Consider the following 27,799-nt stretch of genomic DNA (forward strand, 5'->3'; position numbering starts at 1 on the left):
TCATGGCGCGTTTGCCTTTTATTTAACGTCAGCAGGCGTTATCAAAAAGAAAGATATAAAGTAGAAAAACATATTACAAAATGAATTCAAACAAAAGTATTACCTCGGGAGGAGGGCCCAAGTCCAAAGAAAACAAAACAATACCTCTAACTACTAAGGGAATAACATTAACTTACCTATACAAAACAAAAACATATAACTTCCCTCACTCCCTAACTAATCCATAAACGGGAGAAAAGTAATGGGTATCCTCTCCCCCTACGTTACCCATAGAAAAACTTGTCTAATCATAAATAACAAAAACTACAAAGGCGTCCTATGAATACGTCCTTGGACGTAACAATATATATATGTATATAATTATCGTTGCTTTATAATATTAATATTGAACCACTGTACTCACATGGACTGATTTAAATATGTGTTTAGTACATTAATGAATCTTGAGTGTAAATTTCTGTGCTCCCTATGGAGGCCTCACTGAGCCTTCAGATTTCAACAAAAATATCTTCATGTGTGTTCCTAAGATGACCGGAGGTCTTACAGGTGTGGAACGGCATGAGGGTGAGGAATAAATGACATTTCATTTTTTGGTGAACTAACCCTGGCCAGACCTTTGCAGATATAGCTTCAACTCTTCTGGGAAGGCTTTCCACAAGGTTTAGGGGTGTGTTTATGGGATTTTATTTTATTTTAGCACATCTAGAAGCACATTTGTGAGGTCAGGCACTGATGTTGGAAGAGAAGGCCCGGCTCTCAGTCTCTGCTCTAATTCATCCCAAAGGTGTTCAATCGGGTTGAGGTCAGGACTCTGTGCAGGCCAGTCAAGTTCCTCCACACCAAACTCACTCATCCATGTCTTTATGGATCTTGCTTTGTTTTGCAAGCCTTCTCTCCAGTGTGAATTGTCATGTGGCCTTTAAGAAGCCCTTTTTGAGTGAAGCTCTTTCCACGCTGTTGGCAGGTGTAAGGCTTCACTCCAGTGTGAATTTTCATGTGGCCATTAAGATGCCCTTTTTGAGTGAAGCTCTTTCCACATTGCTGGCAGGTGTAAGGCTTCTCTCCAGTGTGAAGTCTCATGTGTTCCTCAAGGGTTCCTTTACGAGTGAAGCTCTTTCCACACTGTTGGCAGGTGTAAGGCTTCTCTCCAGTGTGAATTATCATGTGTTCCTTAAGGGATACTTTATGAGTGAAACTCTTTCCACACTGTTGGCAGGTGTGAGGCTTCTCTCCAGTGTGAATTATCACGTGTTTCTCAAGGGTTCCTTTATGAGTGAAACTCTTTCCACACTGTTGGCAGGTGTAAGGCTTCTCTCCAGTGTGAATTATCATGTGTTCCTTAAGGGATACTTTATGAGTGAAACTCTTTCCACACTGTTGGCAGGTGTAAGGCTTCTCTCCTGTGTGAATTCTCATGTGTTCCTTAAGGGTTACTTTTCGAGTGAAACTCTTTCCACATTGTTGGCAGGTGTAAGGCTTCTCTCCTGCGTGAAGTCTCATGTGAACTTTAAGGCTTTCTTTTTGAGTGAAACTCTTTCCACACTGTTGGCAGGTGTAAGGCTTCTCTCCAGTATGAATTTTAATGTGTTTCTCAAGGGTTCCTTTATCAGTGAAACTCTTTCCACACTGTTGGCAGGTGTAAGGCTTCTCTCCAGTGTGAATTCGAATGTGTACCTCAAGGTTTACTTTATGAGTGAAACTCTTTCCACACTGTTGGCAGGTGTAAGGCTTCTCTCCAGTGTGAATTCTTAAGTGGCCTTTAAAGTGTCCTATTTGATTGAAACTCTTTCCACACTGAGGGCAGGTGTAAGGCTTCTCTCCAGTGTGAATTTTAATGTGCTCCTTAAGGGATACTTTATGGGTGAAACTCTTTCCACACTGTTGGCAGTTGTAAGGCTTCTCTCCAGCGTGAATTCTCATGTGGACTTTAAGGCTTTCTTTTCGAGTGAAATTCTTTCCACATTGTTGGCAGGTGTAAGGCTTCTCTCCAGTGTGAACTCTCATGTGAACTTTAAGGCTTACACCTAGAGCAAAACTCTCTCCACACTGTTGGCAGGTGTAAGGCTTCTCTCCAGTGTGAATTCTCATGTGGACTTTAAGGTTTCCTTTATTTCTGCAACTCTTTCCACACTGTGGGCAGGTTAAATGACTTTTAGTTCCTGTTTTTTGAGCTCTTTTTTGTGAGGAAGTCTTTTTAGCCTGTGTCGATCTTTCTCCAGTCATGAAATCATGATGTGTATCATAATGGTCTTTCTCTTCTTCCCTTTCATTGAGTTCATGACTTGCCTCTTTCAATGCCATGAGATCTAAGGCAGAAACAGACATAAAACAATTTAGACATTTAAAGCATCAATAGCAGGGTATAGGGTAGTGTGATATATAACCCATCCTAGTTGGCGCATTTACGTTCCCTAGCGCGCACAACAACAACACCTGTCTGAGAGTATACTAGAAGAGCAGCATGTAACCAAGTAGCTCCCTTTTTAGGTACTAAATCGTAATCGGAGGCTGACAAGAGGTCAGCCCTCTTGACAACTGACAAAACATTGACAACTTAAAGCTGTTATTGATGTTTGTAGCACAATATTTGACCGGAAGGGTAACATTGACGGTTATTTTCGTCAGTTAAAGTTTGTTACATCTAGCATTCTGCTTCCTTTGAATCAGACACAGAGATAAAGTAGCGAGTAAGATTACATTTATTTGATTGAATGGATTATAGCATTTATTTTAATTAATTATCGAGAGAGATTCGTACCTTTTAGACTGCATCTGTTCAGCGTCTCTCTTAATGAAGATGTGTGTTTATTACTTAAAAATAGCGATGTAACCCCATCGTTGCTGAGAAATATAATGAAGTGATCCAGTAACTTAGATATTTTATTGCTAAAAGTCGCGGGGCGGCGTTGATAACAAGTTTCTGTGCTCCTGAATGTGCAACGCGATCTCCGCTCTGTATGCGAGTGACGCGTGTATGAGTGAGCGCTTCAAAAGCCCTGTTAACATGCACACTTTTATGTAATTCCGATTAAAATCATTCTGATTGAACGATTCTATGGGCAGTTTACATGAGTCGTAATCTAAACCGATCTGGTGTTGCTGTAAGAAACACCTCAGAAAAATAAATTCTTCTGCCAGGCAGTTGAAGTAGAAAGTGCCTGGGACAAACGCTTTCAGATGAGATTACTCCTACATTATCTTCATAACTTGTTACGAAATAAAAAGTTTAACACTTCAATCAACATTATAGCCTACTGTGAGTGCAGTGTACACTCTTCAGTGGTGGAGGCGTGTGCTGTATATCACGTTACAGAAAGACGTACACTCAAAGTAATCGGATCAGGTCGTTTACATGGTGGAATTTTTCGTTTGATCTGCTCATGGAAAGGTTTATCCCACCCCTCTCATTAAACCGATTACAGTGCTCCATGTAAACGCACCTCAGCGCATTTATATAGAACAATGATTCAACTGACTTGGAACTACCTGTGCATTAAACGATTTTATTGCACACCTTCCAGCCAATCAGAATCGAACATTCAGCGAACCATGGTATAAATTACTTTAGTTATTGTTAAACTAAAATGTTATGTTATAGTTTTACTTAAGATTTCCAGTGAAAACACTAATAACTTGTACCAAGGCTACTTTGCTTTCATTTAATGCTGCTGCTGCCACCATATGACAATAGATTTACACTTCGTATGAAATATTCTCTCATCAATGACAGTAGCTCATTGGAAAAGGATGGACAAATCCCTTACTTTTGTTTGCACTAATAAATGCTGCTGCCTGCCAGCTACAATAACAAATAAAACTTTGTTCCATATATTTTTTCTTTATTGGCATAAATATCGTTATCGTAAATATTCTTGAAATACCGTGATATCATTTTGAGGCTATATCGCACAAGTGAAACCGTGCCACCTCTACATGCGGGCCAGGGCACGTTATGGAGTGATCACACTAGTCAAATGAACCAGACATGAACCAGTCAAAAGGCACACTTCAGATCGTATTTTTTATTTTATTTTTATTTAAAAATTATTTTAATCAAAAATCTATATTACCCAGGAGAAGTGATTAACTCCTGCCTTTTCCTGCCATTTTCTATCATTAATGACAATGCTTTCCCGCCATTTTCGTTTGATCAGTTCATGGAAAGGTTTATCCCACCCCTCTCAAGCCGATTACAGTTTCATTCTGTCTGGGCATTTTTATTCCGATTGAGGTGTTTATCTTTCCCGCAATCGTCAAACATTATTCAGCAAAGCTGTTTAATGTTACTGAATTAAATGTTGAGCCCATGAAGAGGTATAAGAAATATGTAAGGTATAAGAAGTATAAAATGCAAGTTTTCACCAACATTCACCATGGATTTAATAACGTAACGCTAACTGTAACCATGGTATTGTGGCGGAAATAGTCAAATGTTTTTACAATGTTCATTTCAGGGTTCCTAGATTTAAATTCAAGCACTTTTTAAGTGCTTCACACTTTTCCAGCACTTTAAACCTCTAAATATTATTCATTTTAAATGTTTTAATGTGTTTACCAAAACATTGTTTGTTAACCACACCAGTGGTTACCTCTCCGGTGGGTCGTTCAGGGTGTCGTGAAGGGGTGAGGTGTCTAAGTTGCAACATCTAGATACTGGGGTGCCTCAGGGCTCAGTGCTTGGACCACTTCTCTTCTCCATCTACATGTCATTACTAGAATCTCTCATTCAGAAACATGTTTTTTCCTATCACTTCTATGCTGATGAAACTCAACTCTACCTCTCATTCAAATCAGATGATCCAACGGTAGCTGCTCGCATCTCAGCCTGCCTGACAGACATTTCTTGCTGAATCAACTCAACCTTGCAAAGACAGAACTGCTTGTGGTCTCGACAAACCCGAAACTCGGTTCATCATACATAATGAACAGCCATGAACCTTGGAGTTGTGATTGATGATCAGTTGAACTTCACAGACCACATTGCTAGAACTGCCAGGTCCATCAAATTTGCCCTATACAACATTAGGAGGATCAGACCCTGACTATCAGAGCATGCACAACTCCTTGTACAAGTTCTTGTTCTATCCAGACTGGACTTTTGTAATGCTCTCTTGGCATTACAGCATCACTGTCAAAATTCTGCAACTGATCCAGTATGCTGCAGAAAGAGTTGTCTTTAAAGGGTAACTAAACCCCTGCTCAGAGCTTAACTCCACCCACTGGCAAATTTTGAAAAATGCTGGAAAAGTGGGCAGAGCCCGGCGGACACAGAGGGGATGAACCGAGGGCGGGGCTGAGCGGAGGGCGTGCACCTGAGACCCGCAGTGACGGATTGATTGACAGCTGTCTGACTCGCAAGGCGCAGAGATGGAGAATGACTGGAGTAACGCCAGCGTTGCAACAGAGCGGTCATTTCTCCTACCTTCATCTGAAGTGGAGGAGGGTGAACTATCTGTAGACACAGGGTCAGAGCATTATCAATGCAAGTCGCTGCTCAAACTGCGTTAACTCCCGATGCCGACGATGCTAGTGAAGCAGCCGCGCAAGAGCACTGACCTAATCTATCTGCGTCCGCGGCAACCACTTGCGTGTCAGGGTTTGAAAGCGCGTCTCATGTATGAAAAGTATCTGTACACATGACGGGCGGCAATAATATCGCAAGAAAAGCCTGACGTGTACTAACAACTGCATTATTTAAAGGTCCCGTTCTTCGTGTTTTTTTGAAGCTTTGATTGTGTTTACAGTGTGCAATATAACATGTGTTCATGTTTCGCGTGTAAAAAAACACAGTATTTTTCACACAATTTACTTATCTGTGTACCGCTGTTTCCACTGTCCTAAAAACGGCTGGTGATTTCCTTGTGCTATGAAGTCCCTCCTTCAGAAATATGTAACGAGTTCTCATTGTGCAAGCGGTTCCTGTGCTGTGATTCGACCACAGCTTAGCGCACGTGAAAGCGGTTACTGTGTTGTAATTTGACAGCAGTTTAGCGCACGTTGGAAAGGTCCCGCCTCTTAACGGAGAGATGTATGCGTTCAATAATCTCTACAGCGTCCCTGGGAAAGCCAAACAAAGGTGATTTGACTCCGGGATGAAAATAACAGCGTCTCGATGACATGGCGATAAACACACTCAACGCAACAGTTCCTTTTCTCCACGCGACCGTCCGCTTCTCCACGTGGGACAGCAACAAGACCGCGCCCCCTTTTTCACGTTTCTTTGTGGGCGGAGGTTAGTCTGTTCTACTGCTCTACTGACGTAATTAAAGAAGGAAGTACCAGGATGTAGTCCAAGCCAGCCGTTCGCTGTAGGCTTTGAAAGGGAACTTCTGTTAAATAAAATATCTCGCTTGGCATTGAACTTTGAGCTTTATAATTTTACAGGTATTATTTATGCTCTAAATGCAACATTACACACTAACTAAAGTTTGAACAATGGAATCGTGAAGAAGGGGACCTTTAACCGTATATTCTTCAATACAATGTTAAAGCAAGTGTCAAGTGAGTTTCATTCATAATGTTTCTACTTCATGTAATATGACAGTTCATACTGGAGTGAAGCCGTTCTCATCATGTGATTGGGGGAAACATTTCTGAGGGCGTGGTGAGCTCGTGCCAGGGGCGCGGATAGTGAGCCGTTGGAGGTACCATCCTACGTCACGATGTACCACAACGTCCAATAGGAAAATTCAACTGCAGTAGCCACCGTTCAACCTTAAGAGGGCAGCACTTTGGCGGTTTTACACCATATTTTATAGAATTAAAACACTTTATACTCAAATGTCAAAACATTTACTCGAATCAATGAACAGCATTAATATAGCCCCAGTATTACAGATCATTAACTAAAAAAAGTTGGTTTAGGGTTTAGTTACCCTTTAACAAGCCGAAGAGCGAGCATGTCACACCTCTAGGCCTGTCACAATAAATTTTGCTGGACGATAAATTGGCCAAGAAATTATTGCGATAATATTGTCGTTCTGAGACCATTTTCATCTAAAATAATGTTAATGGCTTAATAATGCAGGTACACCTTTTCAAAGTTCAATAAACTTTTATTTCTAAAGACTATTTAACACTGAAAACGGAAATTATTTTAAATATCCATAATAAATGAACAAAACAACCAAAACAAAAAAGCAATGGACTCTCAGTCTGCTAACAAAAAAATGCACTTGAATAAACAGCGGGGAAAACTACAACAGATGATTGTGTTTTAGGTAGTGCTGGGAATCGTTTAAAAAAAAATCAACTACTTAATCACGATTAATACTTTTTTAATGTTTTGATATTGTAATAATTTCAGTTACTCTCCAAATTAACGTAGAAACAATTTAAAGACAGTATATTTTAAACGTGTTGTAATGGCATCTTTTCATGAATGAAGGCCAGTATCACTGATACTAATGTCTCTATGAAACATTAATGATGTTACATTACAGTATAACTGAAAGCTGCCAATTTTAACATTTATTAGGCTTTAAAAAAAAAACTTTTAATTTAAGTGAACTTAAAACAATCTTTACATAACCCCATTATCATATGTTGTATTTACCTGTGCCATCATCAGTGCTACTGTCACTTTAAGATCGGCCGCTGACGAACATGACGCGGATCTGACGCGCTGTCCCGTGCATCTCATTTCCTCACAACTCTAAGTTAATTTAAGACGTTATTTAAAGGTCCCGTTCTTCGTCTTTTTTTTGAAGCTTTGATTGTGTTTACAGTGTGCAATATAACATGCGTTCATGTTTCGCGTGTAAAAAAACAGTATTTTTCACACAATTTACTGATCTGTGTACCGCTGTTTTCACTGTCCTAAAAACGGGCTGATGAGTTCCTTGTTCTATTAAGTCCCTCCTTCAGAAATACGTAACGAGTTCTGATTGTGCCAGCGGTTCCCGTGTTGTGATTTGACAGCAGCTTAGCGCACGTTGCACGGAAAGGTCACGCCTCTTAACGGGGAGATGTATGCGCTCAATGATCTCTAAAGCGTCCCTGGGAGAGCCAAACAAAGGTGATTTGACTCCGGGATGAAAATAACAGCGTCTCGACGACATGGCAACAAACACACTCAAAAGCAACGCAACACTTCCTCTTCTTCACACAACACTTCCTCTTCTCCACGTGGGAGAGCAACAAGACCACGCCCCCTTTTTAGCGTATTCTTGTGGGCGGAGGTTAGTCAACAAACTGTTCTACTGACGTAATTAAAGAAGGAAGTAGAGGGATGTAGTCCAAACCGGCTGTTAGGCTTTGAAAGGGAACTTCTGTTAAATAAAATATCTCGCTTGGCATTAGGGTTGGGTATCGTTTGGGTTGTTTTCGATTCCGGTGCCAAACCGATACTTTTAAAACGGTTTCGGTGCCTAAACGGTGCCTGAACCGATACTTTTTTTTTTTTAAAAGGCCACAAAACGAGGTGGATGACATTAAATGGCTTTTTATTTATTTATTTTTTTTTTAAAATTGAACCATTTATTAAAAGTTTAATGTATACTTAAATGTATGAATATAAATAAATACAAAACACAATTTACTTATTTACAAATTATAATTGACTTATTTACAAATTCACAGTAAAACCTAAGCCACCTAACCCAACTACAACAAGCCTATTATAACTCTTAATTACAATAATAACAGCAGTCGTCTGTATTCTTGGTATGCTACTAACCAGCTTCGAGCTTCAGCTCTTTTTTGAAATATGATCATATTCTCTGGCTAAATATTTTAGAACACATCGCCTTAATGTTTCCATGGTGACGCGTCATGTTTCTCACATGACACACAGCAGCCGCAATAGCGCTGACAGCTCAGCTGTATCGGGTTTATTTCGTTTTTTCTTTTTATTCAAAATATTCACAAACTTCTTAACTGTGTCACGAACTATCTGATGTTCAAATGTGTGAGTGAATGTGTGTTAGTTGATCTATAAAGCGCAATGGGCGGCGCCATGTTAGTTTATGCCTCAGAATCGGATCTGTCGGATTTACAACACTTGAGTTCATTCTCATCTCACGAAATACATGAAAGTAAGTGACCAGTGAACTGGAAGAAGAACAGAGTAAACGCTATAGTTACTATATAATGTGCATGTATCTGATGTGAATAAAACACGTAACGTTAGTCAAATTATAACCGTCTGAAAGGATTGTCATTGCCGCTTTCATAGACATCAGTGTGTGTTTTTTGCTAGTAGCCTACTTATGAGCATTTAAATGTCTGAAACCTGAAATGAACATGATGTCGTTGAAAACACTGAATAGTTGTCATGAGTTGTGATGTGACCAGCGCTGAGCGTCTGTCTCTGGCTCAGCCAAAGCGCGAAAGCACGTTTGAATTTTGGCACCGAAATGAGGAACCGAAATCTGCATTCTGATTCGGTCCGGTACATACCGGTTATATAAGTACCGGTGCCATATTGGAACCGGATTTCGGTTCCCAACCCTACTTGGCATTGAACTTTGAGCTTTATAATTTTACAGGTATTATTTATGCTCTAACAGCAACATTACACACTAACTAAAGTTTGAACAGTGGGATCACGAAGAACAGTGTCCCTCGATTAGCTGACACGAGATGCAGCCACACAGACAGGACATTGACAGCGCATTCTCTTGTCTTGTCGCGCTTAGAAGCATTTACAATGTATAAGAGCGTGATCAAATAATGTAACGCTCTGCAAAAATTATGACGCTGGAAATTATCGCGGCCGGAAAAATTATCGAGCTAATTTTTTTAATCGTGCGATTAATTGATTTATTGACTATCGCGACAGGCCTACACACCTCTCATAAAATTGTGCTGATTGCCAATAGCCGTTAGCATCAAATACAAGGCACTGATGTTTGCCCACAGAAAAATCACTGGCTCTGCACCTCTATACCTAAACGCATTACTTCAGACTTACGTGTCCTTCAGAAGCTTGCAGTGAACAACGCCTTATGGTGCCATTTCAAAGAGGCACAAAATCATTTTCACCAACCTTAACCGTTCCCTGCTGGTGGAATGACCTTCTCAACACACCTGCTGGGTCTTTAGCCATTTTTAAGACACTTCTGCAACATTTGACCCATTAATATTAGCACTTGCTATTCCATATTTATATATATTTTTTTAAAGTTGCTACATGTACTGTCCTAACTGGGACTGATCACAGCACTTGTATATTGTTACCCTATTGTTGGTTGATTACTTCTATTGCTCTCCTCATTTGTAAGTCACTTCGGATAAAATTATCTGCTAAATGATTAAATGTAAATTTAAGATGTAGCAAAACAAAAAAAGACATTATATTACCACTATAGCTAGTAGATGGCAGCAGAGCAGGACTTATTACTGCAGGGGTCTCCAAACACGGCCCTGGAGGGCCGCTGTCCTGTAGAGTTTAGCTCCAACCCCAAATAAACACACCTGAACCAGCTAATCAGTGTTTTGTTAGGGCATTCATTTCATCAGTTTGGCCGCGTTCATCAGGTGGAAAGCACTGATTGCTAATGGGGGTGTTTTCAGAGCACCCCTGTTTCACAGGTAACAGTCTGTCTTCAAAACACCCCCTTGTTTTCACTTATTTTGGATTAGCCCAACCCACTGGAGAAGAGAGACAGACTGAAGTAACGTTAGGCTACTTTGCTGTATAGGCCTATTATTTATTTAATTGTGAGAGTGTTTTCCTAGTCAGTCCTCTTCTACCATGTCAACAAAGACATCGGCAGTGTGGCAACATTAAAAAAAAAATAGAAAATGGGAAAAAAGTCGAATGCAAATTTTGCAAGCAACAGTTTGCATATCACAGCTCGACGAAACATGTCACATTACATAAAGACGGTGCACTTGATTTAGTTTCTGCACTTGATCTGGCTTGTTTAATAAATATTAGTTTTTTTATTAAAGTGGACGTGCCTTTTGTGTTTAAGAGTAAAAGCTTTAAGTTATTAGTCTATTCGTGTCTCAGCCGCGAAGCTGAGCTATTTCTATGTTCGAGCTGCACAGAGCGGCTACAATGAAAGTGTCTGTCAGTTATTATAATACAAATGACAAAAACATTTGTTTAAATTATGTTGCATATTCCTCAAAAGTTCTTGTGATGATATCACTAGTTGACAACATATTTTCAGAAATCATAAGCTATGATATTGCACAGGTGCACGTGATGCAGCGCTGTCAGAGCCGACAGACTTGTGTGTCAGACGCATTTCAGTGCAAAATAATCAGGTCAAAAACCATTTTATAAATAGCCTACTAGTTTTTTTATGTTTATTTATAATTAATTTAGGCAGACAACAAGGCCACCAAGTACTGCGCACAGTGCACAGCTAATTAATTTAACGTTTTTTTTCCCCCCTAACTTTATTTTTAGTCGATTTTAGTCGAAAATTTCAGGACTTCAGTCGACCAAGATTTTCTTTGGTTGATTACAGCCCTACCCTAGGGGTCATGGTACATCTAATTTTGAGGGTCCAAGTGTTTGCATGAAAGACATATGGGGTTATTTGAGGATGTGTGGAAAATTACAGAAAGAGGCTGACCTTGGAAAGGGTTACAGGGGAAATTCAATTGTTTAGTCCGGCAGACATCGCTCTGCAGAAATTCAGGATGGCTATATGACCGTTGCCTCTTCTTTTGTAAAAGAATAAACCATTTTATGACATTTACTAAGATTTGTCTCTTATATCAGAGGTTGATTAAAAAATTGCCGCAACATAACTGTCACAGGCTTGAGTATCCTTTGTATTTGAGGTGTTGTTGGTTCATTGTCCTGAGATTCGGGATCAGACTAGAACATGCAAGGCTCGCAAAAAGCCAGATGTTCAAAATGTATCCCCGTCCTGCCCGATGGGCTATCTGAAATTGTTAACCATTCCTTTCTTAATGTGCGTTGTTCACTCTCTTGACTTATTATTTGATGGAAAAATTCAATCGCGGAAGTTTTGAACATGTTGATTTGTCTGCAGTGACGTTTTCATACTTGTGTGTGCATTAGTGATGTGGTTTGCGATTATATTCACCGATCAGACGGGCTAAGTAATAAAAAAATAACATCCCAATTAATTGCGGGTGGATGAGAGATAAATCATTGTGTTTGTTTGATAAAGACACATTGCGAGCCCTGTGGGCGAATCACTCCGGTTGCCGTTTTTCCACACATTTTCAAAACAATTCCCCACATGCAGTGACAGGGGAGTCGAAGCTCATTATAATATGCAAAACTGTTATCCAATCATAGCAGTGGGCGTTTACTTCCAGGTCTTCAGTGCAGCACACCCATTTTTTTTTTTAAAAAAGTGTTTCAGGAGCTAGGCTCAAAACCAGGGAAGACCAATAGCCTATTACTTATTCATTATGTTTTTGAATGTAAAAACCACACGTCATAAGTTGACCTCAGACAACAGTATACTAAAATAAAAAAGCCAGTTCATGACCCCTTTAATATAAATACGAATGTATGGCTTGAAGGTGACTATCCCATTAATGAAGGGGTGTCTGATTTGACAAGAACTTGAGCTGACAGTAGAGTAGCTTGAGATGTAAATTATGTAAATGGTATACATCACCAAATATTCAAATATATTAATCTGCCCGCATTGACACTATATGATAATTGAACTGAGCTGGATGACATCACTGACATCACAGCATTCAGGGGCGTCGGACTGGGGGGGGTAAAGGGTACCGAGTACCCAGGGCCCGAGGCAGGGGGGGGGCCCTTAGAAGTCAGTTTTCTATACATACATATACATGCACTAACATTTGTATAGCATTTATGTACAAATAAAAAGTTCCTGTGCAAAACTAAACTTGTAGTTAGGCACTGGTTTGGTATATAAAAAAAGTCATTTTCATGCTGTGCAGGGCCCCACCACCCCTCTCGAATCAATGTAAATGGTACGACCCGCAGGTCAGGTGCTTCTGCTGCGGTGAAATTGAATCAGTTAATGAGACAAAGGACAGGAGCTGAAGTTCGCCGTAATATGAACTAGGAAGACAGGGGAAGAGTCATGTCTTTCCTTAAGAAAGGAAAATCAGGGGCTCAAAAACGAAAAGAAAAGAAGATTAGAGAGAGAAAGGCAAATGAGGGCAAGCAGTTGCTCACTCAGTTTTTTGAAAAGAAAGGTGAGCTCCAAATGCATCCTCGAGCATTGACATTGTTTTAACAAAAATATCTACTACAGGTAGAATAGCATACATTTATGTTCGTACTCTATTTGAATAATATACCAATACTTTATAGTATCGAACCCTACATAGCGAGCAAACAATATTTCTGGGTAAATAATTCAGGGAGTGAGAAGCAGACGGAGGCGGAGCTGGGAGCTCAACACACTGCCAGTGTCTCCTCTTCTGCTGCAGTTCTCCCCAGAGTCAGAAGTTTACATGAAAACACTATATATTTCCCTCCATTGTCAAAATCTAACACCCGCTAAAACACAGGTCGTTAGCGCCTATTTTACCGCATTGTTATGCAAATTATCTCGCTCACGCTCTTACATTAAGTACAGGATTGTTCTCAGTTTAATGCACATCTTAATGATTGAAAATGACTTAATTTAAAACGTAATTCAAAGACTGAATGTCTAGTTTGGTGGTTAGTGTACACTGTGATTCTATAGTCTGCATTTATTTTAAACAGACAAATAATCAGCAATTAACTTGTACTTAGCCTACACTTTAAAAAAGGTATTGTGACAATAAAGGATATTTTAGCAACCATTTGAAGCCATATATTTCAGTTTCAGACCCTGCAGCAGCAGGCCCCTCATCAGGGCCAGGTGAAAGCAGTGACAGTGAGGTGGATGTGACCGTGAGACAAGGTGAGCTTTTAGCGGAATTGCCTGTTTTAACACTTAGTAATTAAGAGGAAATAAGCAAAATGGGTACATTGCTATTGTACACATTTAAACTTTAAAGGGATTGTTCACCCAAAAATGAAAATTCTGTCTTCATTTACTCTCCCTCAAGTTGTTCCAAACCTGTATGATTTCCTTTCTTCTGCTAAACACAAAAGAAGATATTTTAAAGAAGGTTGGTAATTAAACAGTTGCTGGTCCCCATTGACTTCCATAGTATTTTTTTCCTACTATGGAAGTCAATGGGGTCCATCAGTCATTTGGTTACCGACTTTCTTCAAAATACCTTCTTTTGTGTTCAGCTGAAGAAAGGAAATCTTGAGGGTGAGTAAATGATGAAAGAATTTTAATTTTTGGGTGAACTATCCCAATCAAAAAGTGCACTAAATAGCAAAGATGGGCTTAAAACAGCAAACGTCAGATGGAAAAAAATGTATGAAAAGTTTCCAAAACATGAGACACATGCCCCCCATAAGCAGTGCTATTTGAAATGGAAAAGTCTTCAGCACTCCATATTGGCAGCAGGAGGTGTGGATAGTCACGTTGAACGACAAATACTGACAGAAATTGAGAAGAACACAATATTATTGGAGAGGCTTTTGGATGTGACCATTCATTTGGCTTCAAGAAATCTTGCATTCAGAGGCAAAACCCTGGAACTAGACAATGTCCATAATGGAAATTTTCTCGGCACTCTTGAGTTGTTAGCACATTATGACCCCATTTTACATGAGCATTTGAAAAAGTAAGAGCAAAGAAGGCATCACGGCTAACTCATTACCGTAGTCCTGAAACACAGAATGAGTTCATTGAACTATGTGGCAAAAAAGTTCTGAACAGCATTCTTGCAGAAAGAGAAGAGGCAATTTATTACTCAGTGATCTGTGACTCTACACCTGACATATCTCACACAGAGCAAAATGTGCTACTACTAAGATATGTGCATCAAGACAAAAACAGTGGTGTTTGGGAGATAACAGAAAGATTCCTCCAGTTCAAAGACTTTAATAAAAAGTCAGGCAAGGAAATTTCACAAATGATCCTAGACATGTTGAAAGACAGCAGCGTACCATTGGAAGACTGTCGAGGGCAAGGGTATGACAATGGTGCGAATATGTCAGGCAAAGTGAAAGGTGTTCAGGCTCAGATTTTACAACAAAACCCAGTTGCAACATACAGTCCTTGTGCATCCCACACTCTCAATCTGGTGGGAGTACATGCTGCGCAGTCCTGTCCTCAGGTTTCGACTTTTTTTGGATGTATTAATTGTCTGTACACATTTTTCAGCGCCAGTCCAGAACGATGGGCAATTTTGAAAGACAAAACTGGTTGCTCTCTTCATCGTCTGTCAGAGACTCGTTGGAGTGCTCGTATTGCGGCTGTTCGAGTTGTGGCAACTCATTTGCCTTCAATTATTGAAGCATTAGACAGCGTAATTGCCAACTGCAATCTGACCAATGAGGCAAAATATGAGGCAAATGGTCTTAAAGATTATTTTTCGAAGTTTGATGCAGTTCTTCTCCTCACTGTGTGGGTAAAGATTCTGCAGTGCATTGAGAATCGAAATATTATTCTTCAAGCAGGAAATATTTCACTGGATGTGGAGGCTGCAAACATCGCATGTTTAAAAGAGGAAATGCAAGCACTTCGCAATGAATGGGACAGCCTGCTTGGTGAGGCCACACTGGTTGCTCAGGCAATGGAGATCCCAACTCAGTTCAAAGGTGAAGATAAAAGAAAGAAGAGAAGAAAAAGGATGTATGATGAGACAGAAGGGGATACATCTGAAGAAAATGCAGAACAAGCATTCAAGCATGGGCGTCGGAACCATTGTATGTGGGTGGGACAAGACCCACCCACTTTTTACGATCAATGATATTGGACGCACTCACTTTTATTGTCTCTAACATTCAGCACATGTCTGTTTACCTACCCCTAATCGATAAACACGTATTATTAAACACATATTAGACGCTTTATTTACACTTTTCTAATATTTTCTTAATTTGTATTGAAAATAAATGCCTTTCCGATTTGATATGTGATGGGAAAACGGAGAAGATTGATATCGGCGAAAGCCGGACTCGAACCGCGGGTCGATTTGTGTCAAAACTAGATGCTGTGCGTCTTACCCCGACACTACTGTCACTCTCAATGATGTGGCGATTTACGTAATTTTGTCTTTCTGACCTATACGTTTACCAAGTAAAGCGGTATATTTATACTTAATGTAATTGGCATCTACTCCAGTAAAACATTTCTGAGGACCCACCCACATTTTTTTTGCTTCCGACGCCCATGCATTCAAGCATAACATATTTTATGTGGCACTGGATTCTATTATAAGTGACATATCCGCAAGGTTTCAGACCACAGCATCTGTATGTCACACATTTGCAGCTTTTCTCAAGATTACTGACATGACAGAAGATCAGATGAAGATTTCGTGTCAGACTCTAATAAAAAAATACAACAAAGACCTTACAGCAGAATTTGAAAAAGAAATGCTTCATTTAAAAGCAATTCATGGAGACACATTTCCAAATACTCATTCACCACTGGAGCTGCTGAATGCCATATACAAAATGCAGCTAGAAAGCATTTTTGGAGAAGTTTGCATTGGCTTGAGGATCTTCTGTACACTCCCAGTGACTGTTGCTGGAGGGGAACGTGCTTTCAGTAAACTTAAAATTGTGAAGAACTATTTAAGATCAACAATGTCCCAGGATAGACTGAACAGCCTTGGCATACTCTCTGTAGAAATAGTCAGGAGGCCAAAAAACTGGACTTTAAAGACCTCATCAGCAAATTTGCACATGCAAAGACCCGTCAATGGGCATTTAGTAAAAACTGACATTATTTAGTGTTTATTAATGTTCAGACCAAAGTTTTTTTCTCATTTGGTATGGTCATTGTTCAGAACTGCTTTACAGTATTTGATTTAGTCCAGGTTTGGACCTGCTAGACCTTTTGTCATCTCTTTTGTAAGTAGTAGTACTTTTGACAATAAAACAAAAATATATTAATCAGAGTGTGGCTTATTTTGTTTACATTTTAAGTGTTTTTAGATAAAAATGCAATACCCCACCCATTGGTATCACTATGGTATTTGGTACGGGGGCCCAGCAAGATGGTTTGTACCCAGGGGCCAGAATTTGGTGCTACGCCCCTGACAGCATTATTTCCCTTTATGAAACTATCTGCATTGTAAAAATCGCTACATAAATAAAGTTGACTTGACAACAATATCTTTAAAACTTTCAAGAACCTCGGTTTTAAAGGGTGAAATTTAAATATTACTGAGTTAGAACTCTATTTAAATTAATGAGTACTCTACTTAGATCATCACAGGTAAAAGCACACTGTAAAAAAATGCTTTTCTTTTCTCCAGTCCAAATCAGGGCTGCACGATAATGGTTAAACTGATAATCACTATTATTCTATCAAAAAGTGTAATGTAGTTATGTCCATTTTGCATGTTCTCTACCAACCTACACTTCACCCAAAAGGCCTGCAGGTGACACAACAACTTCATTTCACCAACTATGATAATCTCATTAGATGGTAAATCAATACAAAATCAATACAAGATTTTTAATGCAACAGTTTGTTTGTAGATGAGATTCAGATTGCCCTGCAAATTCATAAAGCAAAGAACGATGCTCTTTGAATAAAAAATAATAAAATATTTCCCTGGCTGTCCCCGTTTTCCTCCCATAGAAAACCGTTATAAATAAAAAAACTTAACGTCACTTAATGTAGCCCACTAAGTGATATTAAAAGATCAAATTCTGCACAAACCAATGTTTCTGTATAGTATGCTTTATCAGTACAATGTTTACTAAGTTTGGTCTTTTAATGTCACTGTGTACATTAAGCCGCGTTAAGCGTTTTCATTATGGGAGGAAAATGCTTAATTAAACGTGTTGTGTTCATATTCAGGGTTCATCTGCTTTTCTGTACATAGTATGCCTTATTAGCATGGTGTTCACTGAGTGTGGTTTGTTATTAACACTGTCTTAGTTAATTAAGCCACGTTAAACTTTTTCAAATTTTCATGTTAAGCGTTTTAGAACGTCCCAGTGGCGATATCATTTTCAACTGATTCACATCATGAAAACTGGTAAAACCTTTAGGAAATTCAAAACATAATTCAATCTGGAAAATTAACATAATTTTGAATCATTGGAAATAATATTAGGAGTTTCGCCGTTTTGTCACATAGGTTACAAATGTGCATTTATTCAGCAAATTCAGGAGATTTGTGTTGCATTTGTTCAAATTCATCACTGAAGGTTTGATCATGGCAGATTTTGTCACACAAATAGCACAAGTGGCTTATGAAGAAACAAAGACTGGCTGTAGAGAGTCTAGGGCCCTATAATTTCCGTGATCACGGATGGAATCGCGGAATTGGCATATTTACGCGGAATCTAGTGTTCAGACCTGCAAACTCCTCAGAGTAAAAAAGGTGACAGTGTCGCCGGGGGTGGGGCTCGATTTTTTTTTTGTGATTTTAAAATGCAACTGACATTTCTGAGCGTGAAAGAGAATGACACATTTCATATTTTAAAAATGATTTTATTTACAACACGGAAACGCCTGGAACTCAAGGAAGTGTTGTGACGCATGACACAAATAAATAAATATAAGGGGTGTGACGGTACACAAAACTGATGGTTCGGTACGTATCTCGGTTTTGAAGTCACGGTTCGGTACGAGTTTGGTACAGCAGTTTTACAAAATTGCTTTTTACTTATTTTTTATATTTAACAGTGGTTTACTGAAGAAGAAAAAAAAGTGCCTGTCCATGAATGAAGTAAATGATATCTAAAAGTTTATTGAAGATATTTCTGTAAATTATATAGGGAGCCCTTACTTGCACATTAATATTAAAGGTTCACAACAGAGCCTAGCCTGGTTAAAACCAGACCATTCTCAGTAGTAAATGAGTTATGGTCTAGCAAAGCTTCATAGACAAATCATTTCCAAAGGGGCGTCACCAATGGGCGTCGCTCAAATGCCTCTTGGCGCAATTGGATAGACCTAAAATCAGAGCGATGAAGGAGATGACGTATGCAGAGCGACGGAGAAACATCATATGCTGCGTTCCACTCCAGTTTTAGACACGCACTTGCAAACTTCCCTAAGCACTTCCCCTCGGGGGAATCCCCGCCGCCATTTAGTTAATAGTCCGCCTACTCCGCTAATGGACAAGCAGCGTTCTTGACAGTATCACTCAGTATATATTTGTATATTTTAGGCTACAATAAAACAAAATATATGATAAAACACCACTCTACCTCTTTTAATTTTCATTAAAAAAAAATATTTAAACATATTATAGCCACACAAATGTAGTGCAGGCAATGCATATTATCTTCAATGCATGTTTATAACAAAACGAAATATAAAAAAAACCCAGCCTCTTTTCGTTTACATTTATAAAAACACACACACATTAATGTGTGCATGATATAAGCGATGATTATCACTGTAATGAATGAAATATGACATAAAACACAACCCAGTCTCTATTTGTTAAATGTCAGTTTATGTGTGATCAATAGCCATTATAAAAGTATAAGTAAAAGGTATAAGAAGCTGTACAATAAATAAAGCAATTCAGTCAAACAAAGTCAGTGCTAGGAGACTACAACGGTAAAGTTTAATAGCTTACAAATATAAAGTTATGAAACTTCACTTTGCCCTCAGACAAAACAATCTGTCAGGGAACAAATTATAGATTAATGAGAGCAAAGATCAGCCGTTAGATCTACACAAGACGAATCATATCTTATGTTTAACCACTACAGAGACACCAGAGCCAGCGGCTGAAGGACTGGCCGAGGAAAGGCTGCTCTCGCTGGGGTTAATGAGCGATTGAGCGCCGCTGGTCCACTGGAGCTCACAACTCCGAAAACGGCAGATCAAATTTTCAAAAAGCTGCTCTCTTTATAAATAAACCACAGATTTGAGCTTTAAACAACTACATTATCGATAAGCCCGCCCCAACTTTTCTGACTGGTGCCGCGATTTCTAGGCATTAGAAATGGGCTTGAATGGGCTCTTTCCCAGACAACTTGCAGAGCAAATCTAAATTTGCCGGAAGTTTTCTGGGTTTTCCCAGGCTAAACAGAGCCCAAACTATTAGCCTAAATTCAGTTGCTATTTATTTTAGGTATAATAATCAACACTCAAATAACAGTACGCAAACATGTAAACTTCACATAAGGCAGTTTTTGCATTAACTTCTAACTCTAATTATAAAATAGTTTTTTCTCCAATTCGTTGTTGAAATATAATTTTATACACAGTGTCTGTCATTTTCACGACAGGTTTATTTAACATGCATGAAATAATCAAGGCATCACTAACAGGTTAAGTAGAATATAATGAATATAACGGCTAATATAGAGCATATATTTAGTGAAAGAGTTGATTTCTCTAGTGAATAAAATTCTGTGGACACTGAATAACTGCCTGAGGTAAATGTAATGCTAACGTTAAATGACATTGTTTAGTTTACAAGCAGTTATATTGACGTCTTTCCCCCGTTGAAACACTGATTTAGCGATTACACCACATGACAGTAAGTTGTAATGTATCCTCAGCATCAGGGACGTCGTTAGGCCTATTTTAGGGGGGCTGAAGCTACCCCAAAATGTTCCTAAGCCCCCTAAATGATAATAAGAACCACAATAACAATTCGATTTATCAATAACCCTATCCTCATTCATATTTAGACTCAACAAATGTTATATATCCGGCTACAAAAAAATAGCCGAAAAGTCGGAAGTTGGACAGAAGTACAAAGAGTCGTTGTGCTATCAAGATGATGCACCGCACCGTCTCGTTGCATTGGTGTGAACTGTGGCAGCTTTCAGAGCGTTGCAGACCGGAGAGCTACTTAGGTCAACGTTACCAAGGTTATAGTCGTTAACGAAAGCGAACGAAAAAATGAAAACTAGGTTGTCGTTAACTGAAATAAAAATAAAAACGAGGCCTTACAAAAAAACGGTAACTAACCTAAACTGTAATGTGTGTTTGGCAAAACTAACTAAAATAAAATTATAGATTAAATGTCCTTAGTTTTCGTCTTTATCAATGTCTTTCATAGAGCAAATAACATTCAGCTGCATTTCCTTTCCTTGCGTCTCTCTCACATACACACGCGCCCCACACCCACACACACACACACACAGCCCCTCCCCTCCGTGCGCACCGCCGTCTCCATGAGAACGAGTGTTCGATATTGAAAGCAAGTTCGCGAAAGGTTGGCATCTCGTGAACACCTTTACACAATCACACATTAAAAAGTAGTATAAAAATATTTTTAATTCAGAATATAATTTTGTCAGTGTGTTAATGTCGACCTGAGAAGCGATTGCTACTTTAGAAAGTTAACTAGTCGCAAGTTTGAGGTAAAATGCACTTGGGTTGTCGAGAGGGATGCACCGATACCAGTACTCGGGTGTCGGTCCGATACTGTTGTGAAGTACTCGTACTCGTAAAACTACCCCGATACAACCGCACCCGATACCACTTTATGGCAACGCATCTTCGAATGCGGAGCCGCGCGGACAGTTACATGATTTGCCGTGCACACCCGCACACCGCCGCGCCAAGTGCAAAGGGGTCTCGCGCTCTCAAAGCACACGACAGCCATAATATGGCTTCATTTTTGCCGCGCGCATCTGAACGCTAGTGCGGACGCGGCGAGTATAAACCCAGCTTAACCGCTCGTGAGGCAGATACCGCTCGGTAGTGAGTGCTGAAAGTGAAGGGCTGTTTAGTAGGGATGTGCGCAATGGCTAGCCTAACCCGGGTAGTACTATAACAAGCCTAAGCAAGCTTAATTGTTATACTAGTTTGACATGACGTGAAAGAAAATGGAAAAGTTTTGTGTAAGCTTTCAAAATCCTCCTTCACCCGAGTGGAGATTTATCTGAAGCCTCCGCGAGCGCCAGAGAAAACAAACGCATGCAAAACCTGAGGTAAAATTAAATGATTTTGTTTTGCTGCAAATATACACTTTTCAAAATAATATATAAATTTCAAGATATAACATTTACACGACAGTAATTTAAACATAGCCTTTGTAAAAAAATGTATATATATTTAAAGTAAAACCTTAAATGTGCACAAAAAATGTAAACGACTAGTATTTTCCAAGTTGTCTTGCAGCAGCACTAACGTTTAATCGACTAGCCTCGCACATCCCTAGCTCAGTGACACACATTGTAGATGAAAACAGAAACCGGCTCATCGCTGATAATGCAGAGAAGCTTCTTTTCATCAAAAAGAACCAGCCTCTCACTTTTCCGAAAAGGGCTGTATGGCTATGATAACATAATTTAATTCAGTGGTTCTGCTACTATGTTGTGTGGTACTGGAATCCACTGAATGTTACAGGTTGCATTTATGTGAAATGGTGTTTTCCTAAACAAATATGGCACTGCTGCCCAAGTTGAATATTAAAATGTCAGCAACAGCATCAATTTGTGTATTTACTTTGTTACAGTCATAAAGTGAAAAACATCTGATGAAAATAAAACATTGTTATAAGAACTGTAATGGTATTATTAAGTACTCGTATCAGTACTCGGTATCGGCAAGTACCCAAATGTGAGTACTTGTACTTGGTCTGAAAAAAAGTGGTATCGGTTAGGGATGGGCGATATGGACTTAAAAATTTATCCCGATATTTTCTAGTATTTATTGCGATAACGATATCGATGACGATAAATGTAGTATCATTCCCCATGTTTTTGGATACAAGTGAAAGCTGCATGCATTCTTGCGAGTTTCAGAAAAACAAACAATGATCTAAAGTAAAACGTACATGTCATCAAATAGGCTCCTATAATACATTAAAAAAAAAAAACATATATAAAAAACCATATAAAAATATATATATATATATATATTTAATTAATGAATTATTTTTTTTATGTGAAATTCCACACCAGCCTTTTCAGAAATGGAAAAGTTGCAGATATAATTGTCTTCTGTAAAAGTGCAGGTAATGTTTAAATAGTGCAACTGTGCTAAAAAAGTATAACACAATACAAACAATAATAATTTTGAAATCAATGACAAGTTTTACAAGTAAACCGATTCTGTATTTATTCATACATGGTGCAAACAGTGGTAAAAATAGCAGAAACAGCAAAAGTAATTATCCCAAAAATGTCTTCAGATTACAAAAAAGTTTAAAATAATGATTTAATGATAGAACTTCAGTAATTTGAGTTAAGATAATAATACCACGAATTCTTCTACTAATAAAAAATAAACTGCACTAAGGATTAATGAGCTTCTGGGTTCATGAATATTAATCACGTTGTCAGCGCTCATTCAAACTGATTTGTTGAAATCAAAACACAGTAATAGGTGCACGCCAGCCAATGAGATTCCCGTTTGTGCATTCGTTTCTTCCTGTTCATGAAAGGCTGAATAATTCCAAATAAACGCCATTATTTTACAGGAAAATACAACAAAGGATATTGTTTACATGTAGCAGGTCAATTCTGTGTGGTATAAGACTCTCTCGCTCTCTCTTTGAGTGTGTGTGAAACACGGAGCGCTCTCAGTCGCGCGCCTCACACTGTTTACTGTGCGTCAAATACACAGTGCGCATTCATTGAGATGAACTGAAATAGTGTGCTTTACCGATCGATTGAGACAGAATCTCTTAAGCGCTCAGTCCAAGTGTTCAGCGAGTGAAAATACATCTGTATGTACAGGTTCAGCTTCCCCTCAGGTAGCCCCTCGTTTAGATATGAACGCTTCCGCCATAGTTGTTTTCGCTCTGCACGTGAGAAGCGGATTCAGTGCCGCCGCTCCCATTGCGTGGCGCTTAGGGCACCGAGTGCTGCGGGGGGCACCACAAGACAATTCTCTCTCCAACCCCCGTTCAGCTATACAAATTGACAGATGCAGCCATTGCTGCGGCCATCATAAAGTAATAACGGCCATCGGCGGCACTGTGGATGGGCGTGCCATCAACTAGGCTTTATCGTTATTATCGCGGGAAGACAAATTTCCTATCGTGGGGAGAATTTTTACCGGTATATCGCAAACGATAAGATATCGCCCATCCCTAGTATCGGTGCATCCCTAGTTGTTGATGCTGTGATTCAAATATTAAATAATGTTATGTCATGTGTTTACACTTACACTGAATGTTTGATGAGTAGGCTATTGTATAGGGTACATTTAGTATAGGGTGTGAAAATTGTACAGCTGTGGTATTTGTATAGCTTTACCTCAATAGGTTTAGCTGCTGTATAATTGTATTTTAGCTCAAAAGTGGGTTGAATACATGCGGTTCTGTGTTATTAAATAGCATTCTGTGGACAACTTATCTTATATAGAGAGGACATTTACATGAGCAGACAGAGAGCATTTAAGGCATTGCTTATAGTAACTCATCAGGAGCAAAGTCTGGCAAAAGGAAATTCCCACATGCAGCTTTGATGTGTCTAAAAGCAAACATTACAGTAACTTTTCTTTAACAGAGTAGAAACGGATGAAGAGAATATGTCTGTCACGTTTTACTTGTTAAAGGGATAGTTCACCAAAAAATTAAACTTCTGTCATCATTTACTCCCCCTCAAGTTGTTCCAAACCTGTATGAGTTTCTTTGTTCTGCTGAACACAAAAGAAGATATTTTGAAGAACATTTGTAACAAGCAGAGAGAGCAACCATTGACTACCATAGTAGGGGAAAAATACTATGGTAGTCAATGGTTGCTCTATCAGCTTTGTTACAAACATTCTTCAAAATATCTTCTTTTGTGTTCAGCAGAACAAAGAAACTCATACAGGTTTGGAACAACTTGAGGGGGAGTAAATGATGACAGAAGTTTCTATCCGTTTTAACATCTTGGTTTCTTGACTGGTTGTTGACATAAGTGTAGCTCTAGATGTGAGTGCACAGATTTTGCAAACGCAAGTTACAAATACCCTGGGGGCTAAGCCCCCCAGCCCCCCCTGTCTTCCGATCCTAGTGACGTCCCTGCTCAGCATACCTTCAGGTGGTCATTCATGTTTATTCTTTAGGAAGAGATGATCGATCTCGTTCACAGATGATCGCATTCACGCTCGTGCGCGGCCGCTTGAACTGTGATCAGTGATCAGTCACGCCACATAGAGCGTCAAAGCAGCATTTATCGTTTGAATCTCGTGATAACATGGACTGAATACTTGATATGCTCGTGTGGGAACTCGGATTGAAGTGTGTTCGGCGCTTGAAACAAGACGACTGTGAACTGTTAAAGATTGCACTCACTTACACACGTGCACCGAACTATCCGTCATTGTGTTAAACCCGCCAATAGCGCGTCAGGTGAATAAGCCGGTTTCTGATTGGTCCCCACAAATTTGTAACAGAAGCAGGATAGAAATATGTACAAGTTTCCAGCCTGAGGTACAGGGCGAAATCAAATCGCCTGCAGTTTGGGCTGGGTTTACCTGGACTAGGCCATTTCAGGAATTAAAAAGGAATTATTCATTCAATTAAAAGCACTTGTCATTCCTGAAACTTTGCGGTATATGTGGACGTTGGTCCTCTAAGAAACAGGACAAAACTCTAAGAAACATGACAAAACTTTTCTTAAAATTGTGAATATAGTTTAGCTTGCTTGCTTTCTGTAGTCTGTTATAATGATCGACAGAAAATCCCTCTATAAACCAATGAATCTAACAGCACAAAAAATTATTTACATTGAGTATAAGCTTTGCTTGTTATAATGAGAGGATCTGTGAGCGTGTAGACTTGAAAATATCAAATGAGTGAGTTCAGCTTTGAGAATGAAACCAACCTGTGTGTTCTTCAGTTTCTTCATGTTTGACTCTCAATGTTTCTTCAATCTTCACGTCTTCACTCTCCTCTTTCTCTGTTTGTTCTTCAGTTTCTTCATGTTTCACTCTCAATGTTTCTTCAATCTTCATCTCTTCTCTCTCCTCTTTCTCTGTTTGTTCCTCAGTTTCTTCATGTTTCACTCTCAATGTTTCTTCAATCTTCACGTCTTCTCTCTCCTCTTTCTCTGTTTGTTCCTCAGTTTCTTCATCTTTCACTCTCAATGTTTCTTCAATCTTCATGTCTTCTCTCTCCTCTTTCTTAGTTTGTTCCTCAGTTTCTTCATGTTTCACTCTCAATGTTTCTTCAATCTTCATCTCTTCTCTCTCCTCTTTCTCTGTTTGTTCCTCAGTTTCTTCATGTTTCACTCTCAATGTTTCTTCAATCTTCACGTCTTCTCTCTCCTCTTTCTCTGTTTGTTCCTCAGTTTCTTCATCTTTCACTCTCAATGTTTCTTCAATATTCAGATCTTCACTCTCCTCTTTAATAAACTCCATCTTTATAATAATAGTGTCAGGTGGATCTCAGTCGCTTCTCCAGGAGTTTTTCTGTGTGTTTGTCCTGTTTAAGACGAGAATAATTAACAGAAAGAAAAATAATTCCACATTAAATCTCTGAGTGTCTCTATCAGCTCTAGTTCAGTCTCAGTGACACTCAACACTAGCACAACACACTAATAATGAACACTAGAGAGTGTGATAAAGCTCAGTTTCTCATCATCTCTACTCTCCAGAGACTGAACTCATGTTTATATGATGAACTGAGTCTCTATCAGCTCTAGTTCAGTCTCAGTAACACTCAACACTAGCACTACACACTAATAATGAACACTAGAGAGTGTGATAAAGCTCAGTTTCTCCATCATCTCTACTCTCCAGAGACTGAACTCATGTTTATATGATGAACTGAGTCTCTATCAGCTCTAGTTCAGTCTCAGTGACACTCAACACTAGCACTACACACTAATAATGAACACTAGAGAGTGTGATAAAGCTCAGTTTCTCTCATCATCTCTACTCTCCAGAGACTGAACTCATGTTTATATGATGAACTGAGTCTCTATCAGCTCTAGTTCAGTCTCAGTAACACTCAACACTAGCACTACACACTAATAATGAACACTAGAGAGTGTGATAAAGCCCAGTTTCTCTCATCATCTCTACTCTCCAGAGACTGAACTCATGTTTATATGATGAACTGAGTCTCTATCAGCTCTAGTTCAGTCTCAGTAACACTCAACACTAGCACTACACACTAATAATGAACACTAGAGAGTGTGATAAAGCTCAGTTTCTCCATCATCTCTACTCTCCAGAGACTGAACTCATGTTTATATGATGAACTGAGTCTCTATCAGCTCTAGTTCAGTCTCAGTCACACTCAACACTAGCACTACACACTAATAATGAACACTAGAGAGTTTCATACACAAGTTTATTCTGTTACTTTACTCACACAACGCTGATAAATGTTAGATAAAGCTATGCAATGTTACATTTAATAATAAGTAATTCAATCTGCGTTGCTTGTAAAACTTTGAAGATGGTTTCTATAGTTTTAAACACTTTAAACACAAACCTTTCTCCAGCCGAATCGCAACACATGCAGGAGCGCGGCGCGGCCTTATGACGTCACACCACCACACCAAAATAAAAGTCCCGTTCACAGGCTACAGTCTACATTCACAGAAGTGCACAAATACAAATAATACAAGAGATGACAGAAATTCAGAGTTGAATGCATTGGTGAAATACATATTTAAATACATGTTGTTCAATGATGTGCTGAAAATATTCTAAACTAAAGATTGAGAGACTTTGTCTAAAAGTTGAAACTGTTTTGTTTAGGGGAATAAATTATTTGTATAATATATAAGTACATATAAAGTTAATTTGAGTTTAAAAATACCTGAAAATAACCTAATTATGATTGATGATTTTAAGATGTAGACTATAAGATTCAACATCTAAATATATAGATCTACATCTAGATATTCTCAATGATAAATATATTCTTAAATAATAAATATAAATATAATATAACACTCCTGCTTCCTGCTTCGCTACTGTTCGGACGCTCTTGC

The 27,799-nt window shown here is 38.9% G+C and overlaps 1 protein-coding gene across 1 annotated transcript; it reads right to left on the minus strand.

The window, feature by feature from the left end:
* LOC307128374 (uncharacterized protein) lies at positions 1-27,357 on the minus strand. The gene is made up of 3 exons (XM_079820194.1): positions 27,295-27,357; positions 25,679-26,277; positions 1-2,306 (listed from the first exon to the last, which is right to left on the minus strand). Exons 2-3 carry the CDS (start codon positions 26,211-26,213, stop codon positions 862-864), a joined length of 1,980 nt encoding a protein of 659 aa, XP_079676320.1. The 5' UTR covers positions 26,214-26,277; positions 27,295-27,357; the 3' UTR covers positions 1-861.
* Between the last annotated feature and the right edge of the window lie 442 nt (positions 27,358-27,799).

Source organism: Gobio gobio, assembly GCF_949357685.1.
Source record: "Gobio gobio genome assembly, chromosome: 1".
Lineage (NCBI taxonomy): Eukaryota > Metazoa > Chordata > Actinopteri > Cypriniformes > Gobionidae > Gobio > Gobio gobio.

Excerpts from the sequence above, each read along its gene's own strand:
- LOC307128374 (XM_079820194.1), bottom strand. The coding sequence starts at position 26,213 with ATGGAGTTTATTAAAGAGGAGAGTGAAGATCTGAATATTGAAGAAACA. Across the intron at positions 2,307-25,678 it reads AGAAACTGAAGAACACACAG|ATCTCATGGCATTGAAAGAG; the intron begins GTTGGTTTCATT and ends TTTCTGCCTTAG.